Source organism: Echeneis naucrates, chromosome 10 (genome assembly GCF_900963305.1).
Source record: "Echeneis naucrates chromosome 10, fEcheNa1.1, whole genome shotgun sequence".
NCBI classification, from domain to species: Eukaryota; Metazoa; Chordata; class Actinopteri; order Carangiformes; family Echeneidae; genus Echeneis; species Echeneis naucrates.
In genome coordinates this window covers 10,628,486-10,651,498 of record NC_042520.1, presented here as the reverse complement: position 1 = coordinate 10,651,498, position 23,013 = coordinate 10,628,486, and the positions used below count along the sequence as shown (strand labels likewise).

At 40.1% G+C, this 23,013-nt stretch overlaps 1 protein-coding gene across 1 annotated transcript; it reads left to right on the top strand.

Annotated features, from left to right (window-relative positions):
* Nucleotides 1-106: 106 nt before the first annotated feature.
* On the top strand, nucleotides 107-17,913 carry f8 (coagulation factor VIII, procoagulant component). Its single transcript, XM_029512176.1, has 30 exons — nucleotides 107-243; nucleotides 762-900; nucleotides 2,375-2,506; nucleotides 3,083-3,308; nucleotides 3,561-3,661; nucleotides 3,898-4,020; nucleotides 5,132-5,344; nucleotides 5,933-6,115; nucleotides 6,280-6,383; nucleotides 6,851-6,971; nucleotides 7,058-7,334; nucleotides 7,429-7,594; nucleotides 7,678-7,765; nucleotides 8,078-8,295; nucleotides 8,454-8,598; nucleotides 8,709-8,918; nucleotides 9,157-9,980; nucleotides 10,067-10,206; nucleotides 10,915-11,080; nucleotides 11,295-11,534; nucleotides 11,825-12,038; nucleotides 12,160-12,342; nucleotides 12,688-12,804; nucleotides 13,380-13,451; nucleotides 13,632-13,717; nucleotides 13,833-13,988; nucleotides 14,312-14,456; nucleotides 14,543-14,688; nucleotides 16,767-16,949; nucleotides 17,287-17,913. The coding sequence occupies exons 4-30, from the start codon at nucleotides 3,148-3,150 to the stop codon at nucleotides 17,440-17,442; spliced, it is 4,938 nt and encodes a 1,645-aa protein (XP_029368036.1). The 5' UTR covers nucleotides 107-243; nucleotides 762-900; nucleotides 2,375-2,506; nucleotides 3,083-3,147; the 3' UTR covers nucleotides 17,443-17,913.
* Nucleotides 17,914-23,013: the final 5,100 nt, after the last annotated feature.

The window sequence follows — 23,013 nt, the reverse complement described above, 5'->3', positions numbered from 1 at the left end:
TTACGGCACCCTGTTTCTCAACTTTCAAAGGGATGACTTTTGAGGTTACATAAAGTCTTCACAAAAAAAAATTTTATTTCCTCTTTTTTCATTGTCAGATGACAATGAAGAGCAGAAGACCGAGTTGCACCGTTTCCACATCTGTGACGCTGAATTTTGCAGCAGCATTTTGATCCAGGACTGTATTTTAACACCTAGCAGTCCCATCCGAGTCCAACCAATCTCTGCCGCACATCCTTCAAGGTTATACTAGATTTAAATCTAAAATCTAAAATAGCTTTAAGGATCTGCCGCATGTCAGGAGAACAGCTTGCATAACCTTGTACTGCCAGAATAAGGTGTACCAAAAAAAAAAAAAAAAGTCAGTTTTTATTTGTTGTGTTGGTGTCACCCTGAGAGTGAACTAATTTCATTTTATAAAACTTTTAATTCACCTTTTAGAGTTTCCTCAACAACAAAAATGCAGTTCAGTCTGTTCAGCAGCTCAAATCTGTAAATCCAAGTAAAACCATCTCCACAAATATGACAAGGGATTTACTGCAGCGACTGGGTCCTTTTCCTCCTTATTTAAAGGAAACATCTCCACACGGGGGCAGTGTATAAACAGTGTATCTGTGCTCTGTCTCTTACCTGACCGTTCCTCCCCAACCACATTTTAAAATCTGAAAAAGGCAGTTTCTGTATGCTTGTACCTGGCTTTAATTTCTTATGCAGTTGTTGGTATTATAAGTCTGTCTGAGTTGTCCCTTTGTCTCCCACAGGAAAGAACTCAGTTAACACGAAGTCCAGATGAAACATGAGCTGCAAAAAAGCCCAAATCCATAAATTTCAGCTGAGTGAAGAATTGTTCAAAGTTCAAAAGCTGCTGGAAAAACCCAGAGAAAGCAGCAGTAACCGAAGGTAAAGCACCAGCTGTGCATGAAATCAACCTTAATAATGATAAATAATTACCATAAACATTCATAAACATACAGAAGAAGAATATAAACTGTTTATTTTAGTAACTTACAAACATTTTGAACATCAACAGTCTCTTCTGAACTCAGTGATGTAATTCATTTAAAAATGGCCTTGCTTCCAGTTTTTTGTACCATGTTTTCTGCACTCTAACTGGGGCATGTTGGATGGTTCTCCTGCTGCTTGTGTCACTTTTCTTTGCTATTTACATAGTGTGAAAAAGGAGGAATCTGTAGAGTGAAATACGTGAGTATTTGAGTGCAGTTTTGGTTTTCTGACTGGTTGAGCAACTTCTCTCCACTTTGTCACTCCCTCTTCTCTACCACGTACACACTAATGTGAAGGAGCCTGGAAACAGGAACTGTTACTGTGTAAAACGCAGTGACTTTGATTCAAAAGTTGTAACCAAACTTCTTAACAGAGAGTATTTTAACCAGAAAAAAAAAACAAACAAACCAAAACTGACAGAGAGCAGTTTAACTAGGAAAAAGGCCCATTTTGAAACGGGCCACACAGTCATACCCACACATGTACAAACTGCAGCAGATGACTTTAATAACAGTTTGTGACTTAGTTTAAAATAGTATTTCTTAAACTTGACAAATCATCTGTTTCTAATGAATTTCTCACTCCCAACTATGCAGTCAAGTTATTATACTATTTCTGGATTTTGCTCCAGATGTTTTAGTTAAAAACCTTAAATATGTTTTCATTCATGGCTTTTTATGAAGCCATTAGTTTGAACAAGCTGTAGGTTTATTCAAGTGCGTGTGTGTGTGTCTCTCCAGTGTTTTATAAGCCTTGTGTGTCCAAGACAAATGTCTTTCCTGGGAAAATAAACTGATCCTATCATTGTGACACAGCTCTCACAATCTCCCTCCAACATACTCCAACCCCCACATCTCTGCGTGCTGCCTCACTTTCTCTGGAACTCTCTTCCACCTCAGGTCAACAGAGTCACTCGATGTTCTAGCTTCATTATAATGGCAAACTATAAAGGTTTATGCAAATGTTACAATCGCTTGCTTTGCTGTGCCTTTTTGTTGAGGGTTTTTAATATTGTAAAGGACATTACTTTGTTTCATTGTGAAATGACCAGAAATAACAAAAATGACAAACTATTAGCAATCTTTGCTCTACAGAGTCAATCTTAAATCAAATCTTTGATAACTTGGCTGAAATAAAGACAGATTATTAATATTTAAAATAGTAAAATGTAGAGACAGCATACTGTGTTTATCTTAGAATACATCCCAATAAACAAAATATACCTGTTCTACCTAAATTCAGATGGTTGAGCCGTGATGGGGATATAAGACAATTTATTTAAGGTCAATTGGTTCTTCCCATTAACTTTGAATGGAGTTCTACCAGCAAACCCTGAAATAATCCCCTTAGTTTCCTTCCTCTGAACCAGAGCTCGAGCTCATCCAGCAGTCCAGCCCAGGGTCAGAGAGCTGAAAGTGGGCAGAAGGAGCAGCCTGAACAGACCAGATCCAGGAAGGAGAAAAGTGAAGCTCAGAGCACGGCCTGCATGTGAAGACAGCAGGTGTGTATATTTGGATTTAATAACAGTTTGTTACTCAATTTAAGATAACTCAGCATTTCTTAATATTGACTGTTTCTAATGAACTTCTCACTCCAAACTGTGCAGTCAAGTTATTATTCTGGATTTTGCCCCCGATGTTTTGGTTAAAAACCCTAAATAAGTTTTCACTTGTGGCTTTTTATGAAGCCGTTAGTTTAAACAAGTCTTATAATATAGTGGGCAGCTTATGAAACTCTATTAGCTGTAGGTTTATTCAAGTGTGTCAGAATCAAAAATCAGAAATATTTTTATTGCCAGGAATGTGTAAACGTATTAGGAATTTGTGTTTCAAACTTGGACAAGGGAAAGGCAGAAAGACACGATAAAAAATGCAAAAGGAAAAATATATATATGCATACACTGAAATTAGAAATATTTGAATTAGTGTATAGTGTGTGTGTGTGTGTGTGTCTCCAATGTTTTATGAGCCTCGTGTGTGACAAATGTATTTCCCGGGAAATGTCCCCCCGACACACTCCAACCCCCACACGCCTCGGCGTGCTGCCTCACTTTCCCTGGCACTCTCCTCCCCCTCAGATCGTCCCGTTAAATAGCCTGGCCCACAGAGCCCAGCAGTCTTTAGCCCGGACTGGACTCTCACCATGGGTCCGACTCTTCCTCTGGTGATGATGATGATGATGACGCTCCGCTCCGCCGTCGGGGCCGCGCAGCCGCCTGTCCGCGTCGTCAGGGAGTATTATATAGCTGCGGTGGAGATCGGCTGGGACTACGTCTACCTGGAGGACGATGACTCCGAGCAGAGGTGAAGGCTTCTTTGTTTCACTTCAGAGTAACTCTTTCGGTTGGATTAGATTTTAGTTTGTTTTGAGTTTGTAACATTAGTTCAAGGTTTAAAAAAAGAAATGAGGACTGAATGAAGTGATTTGCTTCCAGCAGTCTGCAGGGACTTTATTCAAAGCTGGGAAAGGTTTCATGGCAGGTGATACGTTTACATCGGGCTTCTGGACTGTTTTCTAATAGCTTACAGCTGTTTTTCATTATTATTTTTTTATAGAAGGAGCAACAAAGACATTCCCCAAAAATACATCAAGGCAGTTTACAGGGAATATACAGATTCCACATACACTGTCCCCAAGCCAAGACCAGCATGGACAGGTATGTTTCTCATCATACGCCACCTTTGTTTCATTGTCATCACATTCAGTTACTGTCATGGTTTTCACTTGGGTTTTATGGATATATTTTATTGTATTCATGATCGTGATTTGAAAGAACGACTTTGCAAACAAGCTTGTTTGTTCGTTACTTGCATGCATTTTTTTTGTGTGTGTGTGTGTAATTATTTTCTGATTTTTCTTACTGTTTTGAAATTCATGTCTAACTTGCTGCAGGCATTCAAGGGCCGGTGATCGTGGCCCAGGCGGGCAACAGGGTGATAGTCCACTTCAAAAACCTGGCCTCTCAGCCGTACAGTATCAGCCCTGTGGGGATCACCTACTCCAAACAGTCTGAAGGTATACTAAGGCGAAGGGGAGCGACTGTTCGCTGGACCGTCAAACTTTAAGGCACTGCATCACAAACTCACTGTTTGTCAGTAGCACTCATCTCCGGGGTCAGGCTGTGAGCATGTGTTAGTGAGCTTTTTGACTCATAATTTGTTTTCAAACTTCCACCCTGGATGAGAAAGTGGAAAACAAATAATAAAGAAAATTTTTACAAGTTAACTGTTGGAGTGCTCCAGCAAGCTGAGATCTTAGTCAGAGAGTCGCCATGAGCCAACAAGGACGGGATGTTACTCTAAACCTTATTCGAAATAGAACCAAGCTACTTGTAAAAGCAGTGAATGACTTAATAAGGGCATTCAAAAAGAAGGATGTGAATGATGTAAGAATCACAGATGGAAGAAAAGTCTCTGCCAAAAAGTTGCCTCCTCATTCTTTAGAAATTCTAGCAGGCAACGGTTTTCATTATCTTCAGGGTGCAGATTCTGAGAAGCATGTTAGAGCCAAACAGAAAATCTTTACAGCCCGTACCAACTAAAAGGAAGCCAGTAAAACACAACAGAGCTGTAGAGTCAAATGATAGAATATCCGAATTCCGAGAAGCTTTTTGGGATAAATCATTTCAGCGCTGAAGTCAGTTCCCATAAACAGCTCATGTCTTCCTGCCACATGCTTTGTGATAATCTGAAAATCTGCTTCTGTCACATCCAGGAATGAGCCAATCAAAGCTGATCTAATCACTTGAACGTGTTTTCAGAGTTTGTTTCTGTGCACCTGTGTGTGTGTGTGTCCATCTATTTTAAGTCAGTCACTCATTATTATGAGTCAGAACTTCGCATGGATGTGGTTTTTCCACATTCTGTGGTTTCACCATTTTCATCACACTATTTTTAAAACTGAAGTTGCAACTTTAAATATTCCAATACTTTCCGTTTCAACGTCCGCTGTGATTTCACTGAGTTATTCCTTTGTGTCATTATTTATGTTTTATTATGTTTTCATATATATTCAATATTGCATTTCTTCTTCTCAAAGAGTATTAATGTGATTATTTGTCAAATGTATCACCACCCCCCCGACTCTCCTGAGCGGATGTAGAGTCATGCTGTGTCTTTCTCACCAGGAGCTGGGTATGATGACTCCACAGCAGGTCAGGAGAAAGAGGATGACGCCATCTCTCCAGGAGGATACTATGAGTACGTGTGGGACCTCAGCCCTTGGGACGGCCCCACCCCCAGCGACCCTGACTGTCTCACCTACTCGTACTCATCCCAGGTGGACACAGTCAGAGACGTCAACTCAGGACTCATTGGTGCCCTGCTCATCTGCAAATCAAGTCAGTGTTTAGGACAAAAATAGCAGCTTGGATCTGTAACAGACTTTTAAATTCACATTACTCTTTACAGAGAGTTTTTTTCAGCCTGATATTAGTTCCTGTCTTCTGTTTGGCTCTTATCTGTAATGTCATGAGCACATTCCACGGCCTGAGCTTTTGCTTGAATAATTTCAGCTCGTGCTTAAAGACTAAACGCTTTATTAGAATCACTGTCATGTTAAGTTGGGTTTTGGAATTTGGAAAACAGTGACCTTTACCGGTAAGTGATTGTCAAACAGTATCTGACAAAAGATGCCGGTGAACTTTTGGCAATGATAATGATGGTTAATCTACAGTATCTATCTATACTCTCTGTATGGACCACGAGTTTCCAAATATCCTGGCCTCTGCAGCATTAAATAAGAAAGTTCTTTTTTAAACCAATATCTTCTGCTGTTATCGATCAAAATATCATCTTAAAATAACTCACAGAATTGCCCTTTGAAAAACTTGCATATGCAATTTTACCTGCTCATTGTCAGTGCATGCATACTGCCACCTCACGTCATTGTATTTTTACACCTGCGTCATATGTGCTTGCTTTCTCAGGTGCCTTCAAAGAGGACGGCGAGCGCAGAGTTCCAGCATTTGTCCTGCTGTTCGCTGTGTTTGATGAGACCAAGAGTTGGTATGGACAGGTAGGAGAGAGGATGAGCAGAGAGAAGTTCAAGAGAAGCCAAGGCAGGAAGGAATACCACACCATCAACGGCTATGTCAACTCAACGTTACCTGGTAATGAGTCAGAGCAGCTACAGACAGTTTGTTCCAGGAGGTCGTGCTAATCTGAAGTGTTGCTGACACTATGTTCAGTGTATCAGCAGTTGGGTTGTGTTTGGTCTGCACAGGAATTTGGTCTAATTTTCTCTCTCTCTTTCTGTGTGTGTGTGTGTGTGTAGGTTTAACAATGTGTCAAGATCGAAACACTATGTTTTGGCATTTGATTGGGGTGGGCACTGCTCCAGAAATCCACACCATCCAGTTTCAGGATCACACTGTGCAGGTAAATCAGGTGGCTGATGTAGCTGAAGTAAGAGTTACTGTCCCTGAAGGGAAAGTGATCTTGGCCTCAGTGCTGCTGCATAGAATTAGTCACAGATGACAGATGATTTTCCTTTAATTTTTTTCATTTCCCTCAGTTTTTTATTTTGCACAAGCTAATGGATCTGCATCTAATTCCTCTAACTTGTCAGCCTTTCATGCCCTTTAAGGCTAGCAAAAATGCCAACAGCTCAAAACCAAACTTATCACAAGCAATACCCTGTATTATATGCAGTAACACTGTATGTGTTAATCTTATGCTCTTTGAATTCCTGCCTTCTCTTGAATTCATTCTCTGATTATCTCACAGTAGGAATAATATTTTGTCATATTTTCTACCTCACAAACAAATGTGCAACTTCTGCTTTTCTAGGCTGGCAAATTTTACACACATATTATTATTCAAACTGTCCTGAATAATATTTTCAGGTGTTGTCTCATCGCAAAGTTACCATGGATGTGGCCCCTATGACCTTCATCACTGCAGAAATGAGACCAAATATTTTAGGCCACTTCCTTATCAGCTGTCAGATATATTCTCACCGCCATGGTAAGAAAACAGCTGTTAACACTAGCAGTGATTTTGTCTGTGCAGTCTGAGTCGTTACTTTACTGTGCACTTCTTGCTTTACCCAGATGGTATGAACGCCATGTTCACGGTGGATAAATGCCCCGAGCCCATCACTCTGCCAGGACCTGACCTGCGCAACGTCAAACACACAGATGAAGACCCCAGTGAGGAGGACAGTTATGACGACAATAATTTTTTGTTCAACACCATAAACTTTCTGCCTAAAAAGCCACAAGTGCATGTGAGGTCGAGCAGAGGAGGGCTTTCTAAAACCTGGACGCATTATATCGCCGCGGAAGAGGTCACCTGGGACTACACGCCGCATCTCAACCCCACAGACCGGTAGGAAAAGATCAGGAAGTGGGTACCTGAACTGATATTAAATTAAACTGATTGTCATAAAGTTAGTCTTTTTTTTCTCCCTTGCTCAATACAGTGATTTTCAGTCCAGATATTTTCCTGCGTCTCCCCATCACCTGGACTACAAATACAAAAAGGTGGTGTACGTAGAATACACAGATGCAACTTTTACTGAGAGGAAAAGCCCTGTCAGTAAACTGATAGGCCCACTTCTGAAAGGAAAAGTCAACGATGAGTTCCATGTAAGTGAGCCAATATTTATAAAAAAGCATGTTGAAGCTCTTTGTACGTCTTTTACTTAATCGCTTATTTAAACTCTCTCTAGATCACGTTCAAAAACCTGGCAAGTCATCCTTTCAACATCTACCCCAATGGCCTCACCAAAATCATCCCACTGCAGAACATCGAAAACAGTAAGCAAGCAGACACACCAACAAACAAAACTCATGTCTAATTGGACTGGTTTCCCCTTTAATTCAAACCCCTGAACATCTTTACCTTCATTCAATCGCTCCTGTGAAGGTAGCACCTTTTTTTAAAGCGCATAAAGGTCAATCAAACAAAAAATCAAACCCAGATCCTTATTGCTGTGCGGTGACAGTGCTAACACCCTTCTTACCTGGAAATGTGTGAAACTGTAAATGTGATCCTATTATTCTGATTTTTAGGATAGTTAACAAATAACCCCGCGTCAAAGTTTTATCTACTCTCATCGTATTAAACAGATGCAGGGAAAGACTTGCGCTCCATGGCGGTGCCTCCCAATGAGACATTTAGCTACATGTGGAAGCTGACGACAGAGGACGGGCCCCTGGAGGGAGACCCCCAGTGTCTGACTCAGCTGTATCAGAGCACCATCTCACCAGAGAGGGATTTGGCGTCGGGGCTGGTGGGCATCCTGCTCATCTGCAAATATGAAGCCATTGACACCAGAGGACTCCTGGTGAGAGGAATTTGCAAATAACGCAGCTCAACATTTCAGACGGAACAGGGGTTACTTTGTAGAGATGTTAAAAGATTGTGTTGCAATTTTCTCTGCACTTGTGTAATTTTATAACTTTCCTTTGCCGTACCTTTTACTGGATGTGTTGTTTCACACAGTTGGGCTCAGATAAAGATTGGAGCTTGGTATTTGGGGTTTTTGATGAGAACAGAAGTTGGTATTTCAGTGAAAACATGCAGAAGTCCAGCCAAAACATCCCAGACATCACAGACCCTGAATTCTACAACTCCAACGTGATCTACAGTGAGTTTATTTCCATTTTTACTCCCAACATCGTCAGTGAAATAGTGACTGTATTCCAAAACAGTGACATCTACTGTCAGTTTATTACTTGACTCTCCCTCCTCCTCCAGGTGTGAATGGCATCATGTTCAGCGGACGTCAGTTCGTGACGTGTAAAACGGATGTTGCCTACTGGCATGTGGCCAGCGTGGGCACCCAGAGTGACTTTCTCTCTGTTTACTTCACCGGAAACCTGTTTCAGTACCAAGGCATCTACCAGTCTGTCCTCACCCTCTTCCCTATGACTGGCATGACCATTTCCATGGAGACTGAGCTGACAGGTGAGTGTTCGAGTGTCCTGTAGTTGTGTTTAGCAAGACAAGGTGAAAATCTAGCACACGGCTGGACTGCTGATCTTCATATTATAACCCAGGTAAAGACCAAACTGACTGGTTCCAGCCATGTTTACTTATGAAATTATCAATCAGAGATAAACTTCAAATGTCTTTTTTATTTTGTCCTGACCCCGGTTGGCGGCGCCCATCAGCCTTTTTAACGCTCAGCTTTCATCCCTGCCAGGTGAGTGGGAGATCAGTGCATTTGATGGCAGCCTGAAGAGCCGGGGAATGAGTATCCGTTACACCGTTCGTACTTGTGACAATGGAGAACTCCCACTAGTCGATCACGATGCAAATGAAGACGATATCTCTGACTACATAGATGAGTTACTTCTACAACCAAGGAGCAGCAATTCTCAAAATCGCATAGCCCTGTTGGAGGCCTGCAAGAATGCCTTAGATAGTAATGACACTCAGTCAGGAGAGTCTTCAGGGAAAAATGTCACCAGCATATGCAAACTAATGAGAGTCCAGTTAGCGCCACCAAACAGAGAGCCGCAGGGAGAGATCCCACTGGATATCTTGGAGGAAGTGGTGAGAGACGGGGATTGGACAAATGCTCCGAATGGAACCGAACCTGGAGAAAAGCCAAGTCGCAGAAGGAGAAGAGAGGTAAAGGGAAACTGGACAGACAGGGACGTTAGCTTTGGGGCTTCAGAGGATGTAGTTACTGGAGCAGAAGATGGAAGAGAAGCTGCAGAAAACAAGACTGACACCGGAACAGCAGTAAAGCCAAGTGAAATGCCAAGTGAACATAACGGGACCAAAGAGGAGCCTGAAAAGACTAATGAGATCATACTGAGCAGCAACACGCTGCTGAGGACGAAGATCTCAACTGTGGAACCAAGGACTTTAGAAGAAATGGATGAAAACTTTGTCCCACAAAACTACATCAAGGCTGAACTCACAATGGATCAACTTGATTATAATCACACCTACACCAGAGACAACAATGAAACACAGATAGACTTGTCTTTCGATCTGTATGATGACTACAGCTATCAGGTATTATTCTCTGAATTTATTTGGTATATTTATCAAGTGCATCAAATTCTACATTTAGATAAGATGAAACCATTTTTTTATTCCAGATGAGCCCATCAGATGTCTCTGCCACTGATGTTGTGGACCCGCGTTCCAGAGGAATCAAATATCAGACTTACTACATAGCAGCTGAGGAGGTGACCTGGGACTATGGCATCAGAAAACCATTTCAGTTTATCAAACCCAGGTAGGAATAATGTTCTGTGCAGGGCTTGAAAGAAAGTTGGTTAACATATTTTCACACTTTATCATTTGTCAATTAGTTCAACTTGTGCCAGCATGTCTTTATAAATGCGTCCAGTTCCAAACTGGCACTGCCCATTCATCAATCCACACACAACATTTCTCATCGCTCCTTTAGACAGCAAACTTAGCTCTTCGAGTCTAGACTTCATTTTCATCAAGCTGACTTCATGTTCACCCTCATTTATTTGTAAACAAACTACAATGCAAAACCAACTATTTGTAGTTTCATGCTAAGAAGCTTATTTAATACTGGCTCTAGCATTTTTTTTGTTTTGTTTTGTTTTTTTCAAGTTCAGTTTTGAGTTTGTTTAATACTGCTCCTGTGCAGCTTGTTCTGCTGATTGAAATTGTAGTATTAAAACACAGTTTGGTTGTTAATTCTTGTGCACCTCCTTAAAGATTGTTACATTCAATAACTTTCATTATTTTAAAACATGTAGCTTTGCTTCATGTCAGCAGACTTAGTTCAGCAGCATGTAGCAGCAGCAGTCATAGATAGACTAGGCCACAGACGGCCCACACTTACTTAGTACAGCTCACACTGAGTAAGTCTGACAATGTAACGTGTAGCCTGATTGTCTAAACTCAGATATTCTGAAATAATCCATTTTTTTTTTTTTTTTTTTTTTTTTTTTTTTTTTTTTTTAAGAGAGATGCGTCGAGGAATGAGGAAGTTCCTGCCCAGTTATAAGAAGGTGGTGTTTCAAGGCTACAGGGGTGAAGACTTCAAACGTCCCATAAACAGGGGAGCGCTTCAGCAGCACCTGGGACTATTGGGCCCTTTAATCAGGGCTGAAGCTAATGACCTTATCACTGTGAGTGAGACTGGGATGATAAACAAATGTTCCATTTTGATACTCAATTTACAACTTGTATTTTTTTTTTTACCAAAGACGTGTCCAGACAAAAATATGAACACTCCTGATGTACTGATGTGAAATAGGACACAAAAATACAGCAGACGGTGTCTGCCTGAACCATCTCTGCTGTTGTGGATAATGTCACACTTTTGATCTTTCTGTCTTCAAGGTGGTTTTTAAAAATAACGCTTCCAGGCCTTACTCCTTTCACCTTCATGGAGTCTATGACCGCAGCCAGGGGGCGGGGGTCGCCCAAACCCATGCCTCCTCTGCTCCACCCGGGGTCCCGGGGGAGCCTGTGCCTCCTGGAGAGTCCCGGACTTATAACTGGAGAGTAAGCAGGAAACAGGGACCAACTGACACTGAATTTGACTGCAAGACAGGAGCGTACTACTCCACTGTGGACAAGGTCTGTATCACCCTTCATTTGTCACACAGCTATACAGTATGCACCTGTGTGTGTTCTCCGTTTTAGCCATTGCCTCTCAATACATGTATATATATGAATAATTTCAAAAATAGAGGTTTTTTTTACCTTTTACAATTAATAGAGTAATTGCTGTAGCTTTATATTTGATAACAACTGTTTTTATTTGGTTTCCATCAGGAAAAAAACAATCAAACATGGCCCCTATTGATTATTCCTAAAGTAAAAAAATAAATGTAAATGAGTAAATACACATTTCCTTCTATATTCAGGAGAGGGACCTGCACTCTGGTCTGATTGGTCCTCTGGTGATCTGTAGACCCGGCACTCTCGGGAATCATGAGACCACAGAGTTTGCCCTGCTCTTCCACACCTTTGATGAAACTAAAAGCTGGTACATGGAGGAGAATCTACGACAGCACTGTGCCCCCCCTTGTCAGGCCAACACTGCAGATCCCTGGTATCACATCAGCAATAAATTTGCAGGTGGAGATAATCTGGCTCATCCTCAGTGACGTGTTTTTACCTGCAGTCTTTAGGATTTATTGCAATAGTTTGTATGCCACACTTATTTCTCATAAATGATACCTACGCTTTCTCCTTTTAGCAATAAACGGTTATGTGGCAGAGACACTTCCTGGTCTGTTGGTTGCCAAGTACCAGCAAGTGAGGTGGCACCTGCTGAACGTAGGAAATGACGGGGAGTACCACGCCGTGCACTTCCATGGCTTGCCTTTCACCCTTCACACAGGACAGGAGCATCGTATGGGGGTTTACAACCTCTTCCCTGGTAAACACTAAATCACATTCATAGATTTATACTTCTGCATTCCCGTATGAAACCACTCTCACTGAGTCTCACTGACTTTTATTGTCAGCAGCAAATGTATATAAATTATATTTACATGATTTCATTTAGACAAAATTGCCATTTATTTATTAGCCCGATTTTATTTTAACATTTTTTGATGAGAAGTGAAATAATTTAGATATGAACAAGCTGAAAAAGTACGTTGTGTTTTCACTTCTTGGTTATGTAACATAAACAAGGCTCAGACTAAGAATCTTTCCTTAGTCCTGTATGACGCACTGCACACTTTAATGTTCTTTCATCCATTTATTCCTCTCCCTCCAGGGGTGTTTGGCACAGTGGAGATGACACCCCCCACAGATGGCACATGGCTGGTGGAGTGCACCATAGGAGACTACCAGCTGGCTGGGATGAGGGCTAAACTGCTGGTGTATAATCCACGTGGGTGAAAAAAAAAATATTTTTTTGGGTAGCTACTTTTTTTTGCCACACGAGAATGACAATGTCAGCCTGCCTGCATTTAGAGCAAAACATCTTAATCATCTGAAGGGATTAACATGAATTTGGTAGAAATTGAATCGACTCCAGATGATGAGTTTGTCACAGATGTCTCAGATAGTTGCAATCAAAGATTAGCGCAGTAATGTATGCATATTGTGGAATGTGAATTATTATAACTGCCAACTGCCATCATTCAGCAGGTCATTATTATGTAAGAAATGCAGTTATGTAACAATAGAAACTTAATCACTTTCAGCTGCCATCACCACTGCTACTGAACTTTGTTTTTTTATCATATTATACACATTTTTTTATAAATAATTTTAATTTGCAAGATTTCTTCTTGCTCAATCAAATATATGAAGTAATCCAGCATGGTTGCATGTTTATTTTTTTCCAGAAAAAGTAAAAAACACAAAACAAATGTGTATTTCTGTATTATTCAGTGATAATTGTGTATTTTTCGAAATTGACAAGATGGATTTTTTTTTTTTTTTTTTTTTAATGACAACCAGATTGCATCTTTCCACTTGGGATGAAATCCAGAAGAATTGAGGATTCCCATATCACAGCATCAGATCACATTGGTAGGACTTTTTTTTTGTTTGTTTTTGTTGTTGTTGACAGGGTGAACATGTTTGTTCAGTGTATCAGTGTATCAGTGTTGTGCTGAGGAAGGAAAGGCTCCAAGTAGCTTCATGAAATCTGAAACCCTGGAAACTGACCACATGAAGAGCTGGATTCTAAACATGTTTACACGTTTATAGGTAACTGGGAGCCGAGGCTGGCAAGGCTCGACCAGTCAGGTTATATTAATGCCTGGATGGGCACAGACAGCACGTCATGGCTACAGGTTAGGCGCGACCCTTTTGCCACCGTCATTTGCACAGTGTATCTATCTGCATTATCTGCATAAAACAAGAACTACAGCGCAGTGAAATAGAATGTAATGTAATGTGTGCCTGTAGGTTGACCTCCAGAGAGTCACACTGATACATGGTATTGAGACTCAAGGTGTCAGGTCCAAGCTGAGGGACCACTACATCACATTCTTCACCATCTCCTACAGCCTGGACCAGGATACTTGGTTCACTTACAGAGGAAACAGCACCAGGAAGAACTACGTATGTCCTCAAAGAAAATGTTGCTTCTTCAACCTGAACCTTTAATACGAGTCGTTGTGGATCATCATAAAAAACAATCCATGCAACCTCAGTTCAAGTTGTCTAATTTTAAACTTGCATGTTGCAAATTACTCTAAGTTAAAAGTGAAACATTTGAGAAGCATTGCATTAAATTTTTTCTAAAGATGACATTATTAAAATTGAAAGCATCCAAAACAAATGATCACCTAACAGCACAAATAGTTTTTGTTTTTATATTAAAAATGATTTGCCATTTGTTCAATGTCAAATGTTGTAAACTGTTTTTTTTCTGTCTCTTTTAGTTATTTCACGGTAACATGGATAGTTCCAGGTTGAAGAGAAACATATTTTATCCACCGATTGTGGCTCGCTACATCAGGATTCAGCCATTACAGTTTGTGCACAAGCCTGCTGTTCGACTGGAGCTGCTGGGCTGCGATCTCAACAGTGCGTTGAAATAATTCACTGTGGTATTTATTTTGCTGTATGAGAGTGCTGAAAATGACTGTGTGTGAATCTGTTTGTATGACCAGGCTGCTCTCTACCCCTCGGCCTCCAGAAGATGATTCCTGACGATAGCTTCAGTGCCTCCTCATCTCATTCGTCTTTTTTTAGTTCTTGGAAGCCCAGCCTTGCACGACTCCATAAAGAAGGCAGAGCGAACGCCTGGAGGCCAAAGGTGAATATAGAAACTTCAACACTTTACAAATACATGTCTACGGCAAATGTACCTTTATTACACAAGGCAAACAATTTAATTCAAACACAAATCACATCACACTTCATTGGAGAAAACCAACAGTGAGCAGAATGAGCAGACACATTCAAGAAAAATGTCATTCTACGAAGAAGAAACCTGCGTGGAGTCAGGTAGAAATGTGATTACTCACATGTAATAACACATTACAGTAGGCCATCTTAGAGGAAACAATCGCATCCGATTTCCATTTTTTGCTATTATTGTGTCAGCGGAAAAGGATGCATACTGGTCAAAAATAAATCCAAGGTTTCTTACTGTAACACTGGAGGTCATGGGTAAGCCGTCTAAAATAACCACATTATCAGATCACGTTTTAAACCTAGGGTTAGCAAGTGTCTTTGCTACCTGCCTGTCATTTAACCCGTCCAGCACACTCTAGGCCGTGTTCGCACCAGAGTGAGGGTGAGTTGGAAATAAACATTCCCAAGATAAACTGAGAGTCCAAGCACAACACCTTTGAATCATGTGCTTGGCACAGCAACTGCTTCTTCACACATTAAAATATTAAAAGTGATATTGGCACACCCTAAATGGATTTGCACACCCTGCCATCTGGACGGTGTAATATAGCCCCAAAGGTTTCTGAGGTGTTCAGGACAAAATGCTGCTTATCCACGGCTTAAAACTTTGACAACCTGAATAGTTTCATCAAAGCAGAAAGTGTAATAAACTTTTATAGATGTAGTAGCAGTCTTCCATTACTTCAACTCATCTCATTCTAGTTCCCCCATGACCTGCATGAAACATGACAAGTGAAAGAACTCAGCAGTTAAGATAATCATGTCTAAACAAAATTCAATTCAAGCAAGTCACTGAATAACAGCTGCCGTTTGTGTGTGTTACACTATTTGAGCAACACCAACACGAAATACAGTGGCAGGGAGGCCATCTGCCCTTTACCTCCTGTGAGCTTCATTAACAAATCTTATTTTCTGCCAGCTCTCTGTCCTAATTTCATATTCCCTCCTCTCTTCTTGTTCTCTGCTTATCACTTTCACACCTTGCAGAGCTTAACTCCAGAGCTGTGATTTGTCCATCTGTCAAACTGTTGAGCTTGAGTCGTGCACCAAATTGCACACAGCACTTCTGTTGTGTGGACAAGGGTCAAACTCTTTGGGCCAACTATTATCCACAGTAGATTATGTGTCATGTTTTTTTTTCTGTTCTCAGAGGGTTAGCATTAAGCATTTATCCTTTAACAGCAGCCAGAGTCAATATTAAGTCATTAAGTTTGGGTTTTTGTGCGTTTTTTTTGTTTGTTTGTTTGTTTGTTTGTTTTTGTTTTTGTTTTTTGTTTTTTTTGTTTTGTTGTTTTGTTTTTGTTTTTGTTTTTTTTCAGGGGATTTCTTGCATTCTCCTGTAACTAAGCAACCATCTCCTTATCATCTGAAAAATAAAGATTGTTTTTTCAAAGTGAGGGGTATAAGAATTTCAAACGGAAAACAGCCCTTACACTAGGTTATGTCACCTCACACCAAAGCGATGCACTGCCAGGAACCTGGTTTACAAGAGTAATGTGGGAGAGGAAGTGAAGTGGTGTTCCCGTTGGCCCTCCCAGGATCTGTTTCTTTTTTCTCTCGCCTTGTCCAACTTGTGTTCATTTTTTCAGATTGTCTTACACTTGTCTTTGATTTTCCTGACATAACATTTATAATGTCCTTCTTCACATAAAATGAAGCATGATGACGTGCTTTGTTCAACAGTTAACACATTATATAGACAGTGCTAGTTGAAGATTTTTGCAGCCCACTGTTCCTAAAATTAAGAAAAACAAGGTGTAAAAAGATCTACTGAGTTTAGTTTTAGTAGAGATGAGGACTCTGTGCCCAAGGCCACAGCCCAAACACAAAAACAAACATGTTTTAAGCCAGCTGTTTCAACCCTGATCTGTAGTTTGGACCTTGGTGTAACAGGGTTGTGTTTGTCTTTGTATTTTCTCTTTTTTGTGATATTAATATTTTACTTTCTGCTGTCTAAAAATGTTTCCTCTGAACCAGAACAACAATCCTCACGAGTGGCTGCAGGTTGACTTGGGGAAAGTCAAACGCATCACAGGGGTCATAACCCAAGGAGCTAAGTCACTGCTTACTGAGATGATGGTCACAGAGTTTTCAGTCACCTTCAGTCAAGATGGACAGACGTGGAGCAGCGTGTCAGAGGGCAGCTCCCAAGGAGAACAGGTAGGCCATGGCGATATTTCTGCATTTCTCAGCAGATGTGGTTCAGGTCATTCCCTGAATAATTCTACAAAAGAATTTACGTAGAAAGGGCTGTAAAAACTGTTAATGCAGTAGGTGAAATCTACAGCTCAGTTTTGAGTACCACGGATGACTCACTTTATTACAGAAGAGGGAACAAGGCACAGCTTTGGAAGTAATAAAACATCGGGATCAAATAAGCACTGCTCAGCACATTCCCTTCCGAAGTCAACATGAGTCAACATTAAGTTTTTCAGTGCTTGGTTTATTACAACTCTGCTGTTCCTGCATGTTTCATTCTTCCCCTTTCCAACCTCAGGTCTTCACAGGAAATAGTGAGCCAGACGAGGAAGTCGTCACAGTTTTTGACTCCCCTCTGTTTGCCCGTTACCTTCGTATCCACCCGCGCGGCTGGATCAACGACATCGCCCTGCGTCTGGAGGTGCTGGGCTGCAACACTCCGCAGGACCTCTGACATCACCAGGAAAACGCACCAAGCAGCATGCAGCAAGCATTTTAGTAGCAGTGTGTGTGTAAATTATCTATTTTTTATTTTGGACTTCTCTGCTGAGCACTTCTTAACTTATATATAAATTTGCCTGAGAAAAACTAGGTTTTAGTCGGCACCACTTGTTTATGCCAAATAACTACTGTTCAAGGAAAAATCCTGGCCCAAAAGACAGGAAAGGAGTATGTTTGATGCCACCTTAAAAAGGATAAAATATGTGAATACTTTCAAGGTTTCAAGATAAAGACAGCTGAGCTAACGACAGATCAAACCTTTCGAATATAAGCTTGTGTAAATATTTCAGAATAAGAAGGATGTATACAGTTTGACTGGTTGTTGTATATCTTTGGAAAAGTTTCTATTAATATTTTTTGTTTGGTTTTTTGTTTGTTTGTCTTTTTGGCTTTATTAGAGTTTATATAAACAATGCAACTTCAAGCATTTCAGTGGCATGTGTTCCTTCCCTCAGGTGTCCAGTACACAAGTACACACGCAGTACACAATACACAAGCTCACACATTTTCTCCCCAGCTGAGGAGTTTTTCAACCCTTCTGTGTTTTTAATACTCTTAAAGATAAGTTCAGAGTGGAGTTTAAACACGAGCAGCTTCAAACAATAGCATAAAGATAAATCAAATTTTTCAAGATACACGACTTCCTGTCCTTTTGTTTTCTCTCGTCTTTCCAGCACATTATCTCTGTTCTCTCTGCTGTCCGTCTGACTTCAGTCCAAAATGTTCCTGAACTGTTATTTTGGCTTATCCACCTCCACCAACTCCTCCAGGCAGAAACAATGAACAGCTCAGCTCCAACATTGTTCTGTTACAAGTTAAAATATGCAGCGAGGAAAAACAAGTACATTTACAGACAAAGATGAACATTATAACGTGACTGGAAGTGAAACAGTTCGAAGAAGAAGGTGTGTGTGTGGGGAGCTTGGTATTTTGGGCCTAACAGTTTGTTTGTAGGTCAAACTAAGCTTTATCGCCTCATTATCAGCTGAGGAAGTCTCCAGGCCCCGGGTGTGTTTGGTTTGGAGAACGGAGTAACACTGGGCAGGAAATTTGCTGGCAGACACAAAGCTGCAGCACATTATGCCCGCCTGTCACTATCTCTATGAAAACAAAAACACACTCTCCGTTATCTCTGCTACAAGACGGGGGCACCTGTGATCAGGTCAAACGGAATAATTGTGTTCGCAGCATGTGAAAGAACTACCAGCAATAAATACAAGCCCAGAGAACAGTGGTGGCCCACACAGGCTTTTAATGGGATTTACCCACTTTCTGGAAATACTTCCTATTTATGTTGACCTAAATGCATGTAATAAGGGACAATCCCTGTGAGCTATTGGTCTCTGCTTTAACTGTTGACCCCTGGATCACCGCTGAAGAGAACAACTGTGTATTGAAATTTAATTCTGTGGCGTTGTTGGTTTCCACTCGGGTGCTTGACTTTTGTGTGTTTCTTCTTCTTCCCCTTGCTGTTGTGAGTTTTGAAGAATGAGTAGTTTGCAACAGGCAGGCGAGGAGCAGTTGTGTTGTAAGATGGACCTTGAGGTTGTTGTTTTGTTTTTGTTTGTTGTGCACTGTGTTTATGGTTGTGTTATTTGTATGGCTTGTTTTTGCGTTGTGAACATTTAGCCCTTGGTCACACTTATAATAACTCATTTCCTAGCTTTAATTTTCTGATGCTGCTGAAAGAATAGAAGACATAGTAAATCAAAGGACAAAATGTGTGGCATTGATGCCAAGTATCTGCAGATGTTTGGTGATGATATGAAGCCAACCGTAGCATTCATTCATGGTTCTACACAACACCTCAGTTTCCTCTTTTCTCTTCTCATTTCAGTTTGCAACACTCCAGGAACGAGACCTTGCAAATGAGTGAAGTTTTTTTTTTTACAAAATAGTTGTGCAATTGTGTACAAAACTCATCATGGGGAGATTTAAATAGAGACTTTCTTCTTGAAGAAACTTTTTCTGATGAAGCATCAGATTTGCTCCAAGACAACGGCCATTCCTCAGAATTCGGCCTTGTGTATTATACAGGATGTTTTTTTTACTGGTGGGACTTTCCAATGCAACGTATTTCCAAATTTCTGAAATTTTGATAATGGCCAACATTGATGGACAAAGATGGAACAAAAAAAGCATGAAAATATTGTAGATATGTTTTGAAAATATTCAATATTCAAGAGACTGAAGACAGTGAGGATAAACTGTTAAATTAGAGTTGAACCAATATTTTTTCTGTTATTTTGTATTTTATTTTTAGGTTTTGTTTATTTCATGTTTTATTTGGATTTAGCCCCTGGTAAGTTTTGTATGTGTACTCCTAAGTATCCTATCTCTATTGGGCCAACTCCAACACACTCAGGTCATGACTGATCATGATTAACACAAAGGAAGCATTTTTGTCCAGCTGAAACGAAACAGTTTTAGAACGATGTATCAGCATTCTCTGAGAAATCCGTTTGAAACTTGCTGGGTAATGTTGATTTACTGAAGGAAGCTTGCTGAGCAGTGTGTCTGTGTATGTGTGTGCGTACATGACTACTCTTCTCACACATCAGCTGTGGTAACATCAGAGAATCCTGAAAGTAACATTTTACAAATATATAGCATATCACCTTATGTATTTGACATTTATTTTTAATTCATTCATTATTACGTATCTGAACTATATTGTTATATCATAAAATATCTTATAATGGCATACATATCCAAAAAATCTTAACCATTTTGAAGGGTTAGAAGAAAATCATTCATACTCAATATTTTTTTATACTGAGGTCTTCATAGATAACATAAATGTATAATAAGCTTAATGTTAACAAATGTTGTATTATTGTAAGTAAAAATAAGTACAAATAGGCAATATAATCAATAATGAATCAAATTACTTGCATTCATTGTGTCAGGGAATGAGGCTCCACATTGAATTCTGGATTCTTTTATTATATATTTTAATTTTTTTATTCTTCTTTCTTCTTCTATTCTTTTTTCATACAACTTCTGCCAAAGGTGAAGGTGGACCCCTGCTGGACCATCTACAGGGTTACGTTTACATTGTACTGGACTGTGATATGGAGACATCTAATGGCCAGTATGTATCATCACAAATATACAATCAAATGGCTACAACTAAAGGCAGAAAGGTAAAAACAGCAGAACAGCCCTTTACCTCCTGACAGGAAAGGGAGGGGGAAATGAGTGTGAGTGACAAACAACAACAAAAGACAGGTGAGTTCACAAATGAGTGACACCTGTGAGCCGGGGGAGGGGAAGGAGAGCTGAGAGGAACAAAGACATGAGGTTCATTCAAATCTGCCTGCTAATCAAAGATAAAAAAGTGAAAGAGAAAAGAAAAGAAAGACCTGATGGTGAGTATCCACGCTGCCCCTGCATACCTGGACCCCATTCCTGCCTGCTGGAGAAAACCCCCCAACAGAGCTAAGTACTGACCATCACTCTCACCTGTGTCCCGTCCCCTCAACCATCCTCCACACTGATCGTACACCCCATTCCCCCACTCCATGCACACATGCTTAACCCAGGTGGACTGAAACTGAACTGGACCACCACACGTCCTACTACCCCTCTTCACTCACACACACATTCTTTTCAGGTGTTAATTACTGAAGTGCTGTGTTGCCGCGGTTTGTGTTAAAGGGGTGTTTTGTTATTTTGTTTAATGTCCATTTTTGCCTGATTAATGTTATGAGAAGATATTATTTTGGGGGATTTTGATTTTGTAGTTTGTGTTTGAGTTACACAATACAAACTGTTCTGTTTTGTTTTTTTTTTTAAGTACTTTCGATACTTTCTCCACATATCCTTTTGTTGGTGGGACTAACAGCTACCCGGTGAATTGCTAAAGGTTACCTGCACACCTAAATAAGTAAATCAAATTTGACAGCATAATAGTTATAAGTTTCTCCTGTCTGGTGCCCAACTACATAGTGTGTGTAACCGTTTCTAGCTCCCATGCTACAAACTGAGCACATGTATAATAGCTAATGGACAGTCAGACGCTCATCTGCGTTATTCCCAAAGCTGTTAACTGCTCTTTGTTTTCTTAGGACGTACCTCTGCTAATTTGCTGCACTGTCAATTTTAGAAGCTTTCCAAAAATCAGCCCATCATCAAGGACTTTAGTTTCTTCTAGTTAATAAAAAAGAAATCAGTCTGAGAAATTGAGAATTATATCATTTTAAAAATTAAACTGAAGTGAAATTGCGTAAATGATCTCGTTTCCAAGCGACAATCACAATGTTAGAAATCTTCTGACAGCAGTGTAGGATTCTTCTGTTTTATTTCTGAATCCTCAACAGTTCCACAGATTTTGGGCTCCTTTTTAAAATCAGATTACTTATTAACATTGTTGGCAAACTTGCCACAGGCTAAGATCATTCTTGTATCTATTGCACATTTATCAAAAGAAGACCATCTATCCTGCGGTTCAGGAACCGGTAGTAGCAAGTGATTTATTCTTTGCCTTGTGACATTTACACAATAGTTCCCTTTATATGTGTCCAGAGATTTGTTGCTCGGTGTTTCACAGAATGCTTGGGTTAAATAAGGCAAGACAGGACTTGAAAAAGCACATCCATATCACAGTATGGATAATAAGTCAGCGTGTCCCGAAACCACAGGACCACATCTCTTTTAAATGACCATGTCGTCACGCATTCAATGGAGTCTGGGGTTAATCTCCAGCATAACTGCCTAAGAAAACCTGAGCACAAAGCACACAGCCAACAAAAGAGATACTGGCAATGACACTAAGGATTGTTTTCATATTACATCTTTATTGTTGGTATAATATAAAAAGAAATGTGCCTCTTTTGATAGAGATTCAGAGTCACATTGACAAAAAACACAAAAAAGTTACATACTTTTTTCTGGCAGCATGAATTAATTTGAGCTCATGTGACATCACTGGCCTTGTTAAAAGGTTTTCCTTAATGACTAAAAGATAGATGTATTTATATAAAAAGGTAAAGCTTGTGGAGGATAGAAGCTCATAGCTTTAAGAAGTGAAGATAGGCATGAGAGGTTTTACTGCAGCAACCTTACTAGTGGTTAGAGAAGGAACATTTAGCCGAGCCCTGGTCTGAAATATGACTCATATTTCAACATATAAGGTTGGGGGAATGCCTGGGCCCGCACACAAAGATAAGAGGATGCATCACCTGCATATTTACGGCTGCGAAAACATGAAGCCTAGAGTGAGGATAATGGAAAAATATGCATGAATAATACAAGATCTCAAGAACATGTAGAGAGCATAAAAAGGTTTTAATGATAAAAATGAAATGAGAATGTAATGAAATTAACTGTGAGAAACTGATTGAGAAAGAAATTGTTCATTTACAGGCTATTGAAATGGACAGGTGATTTCAGTTCCCCTGACACTGCAATATGTAACAAGAAATTTAATCATGTCTGCTGCCTTCATTCTGTGTAAGTCTCTCCCAGATTCACTCCTGTTCTATCACCGTTTCTAGCAGTCTATATTTTATTCATTTGCTTA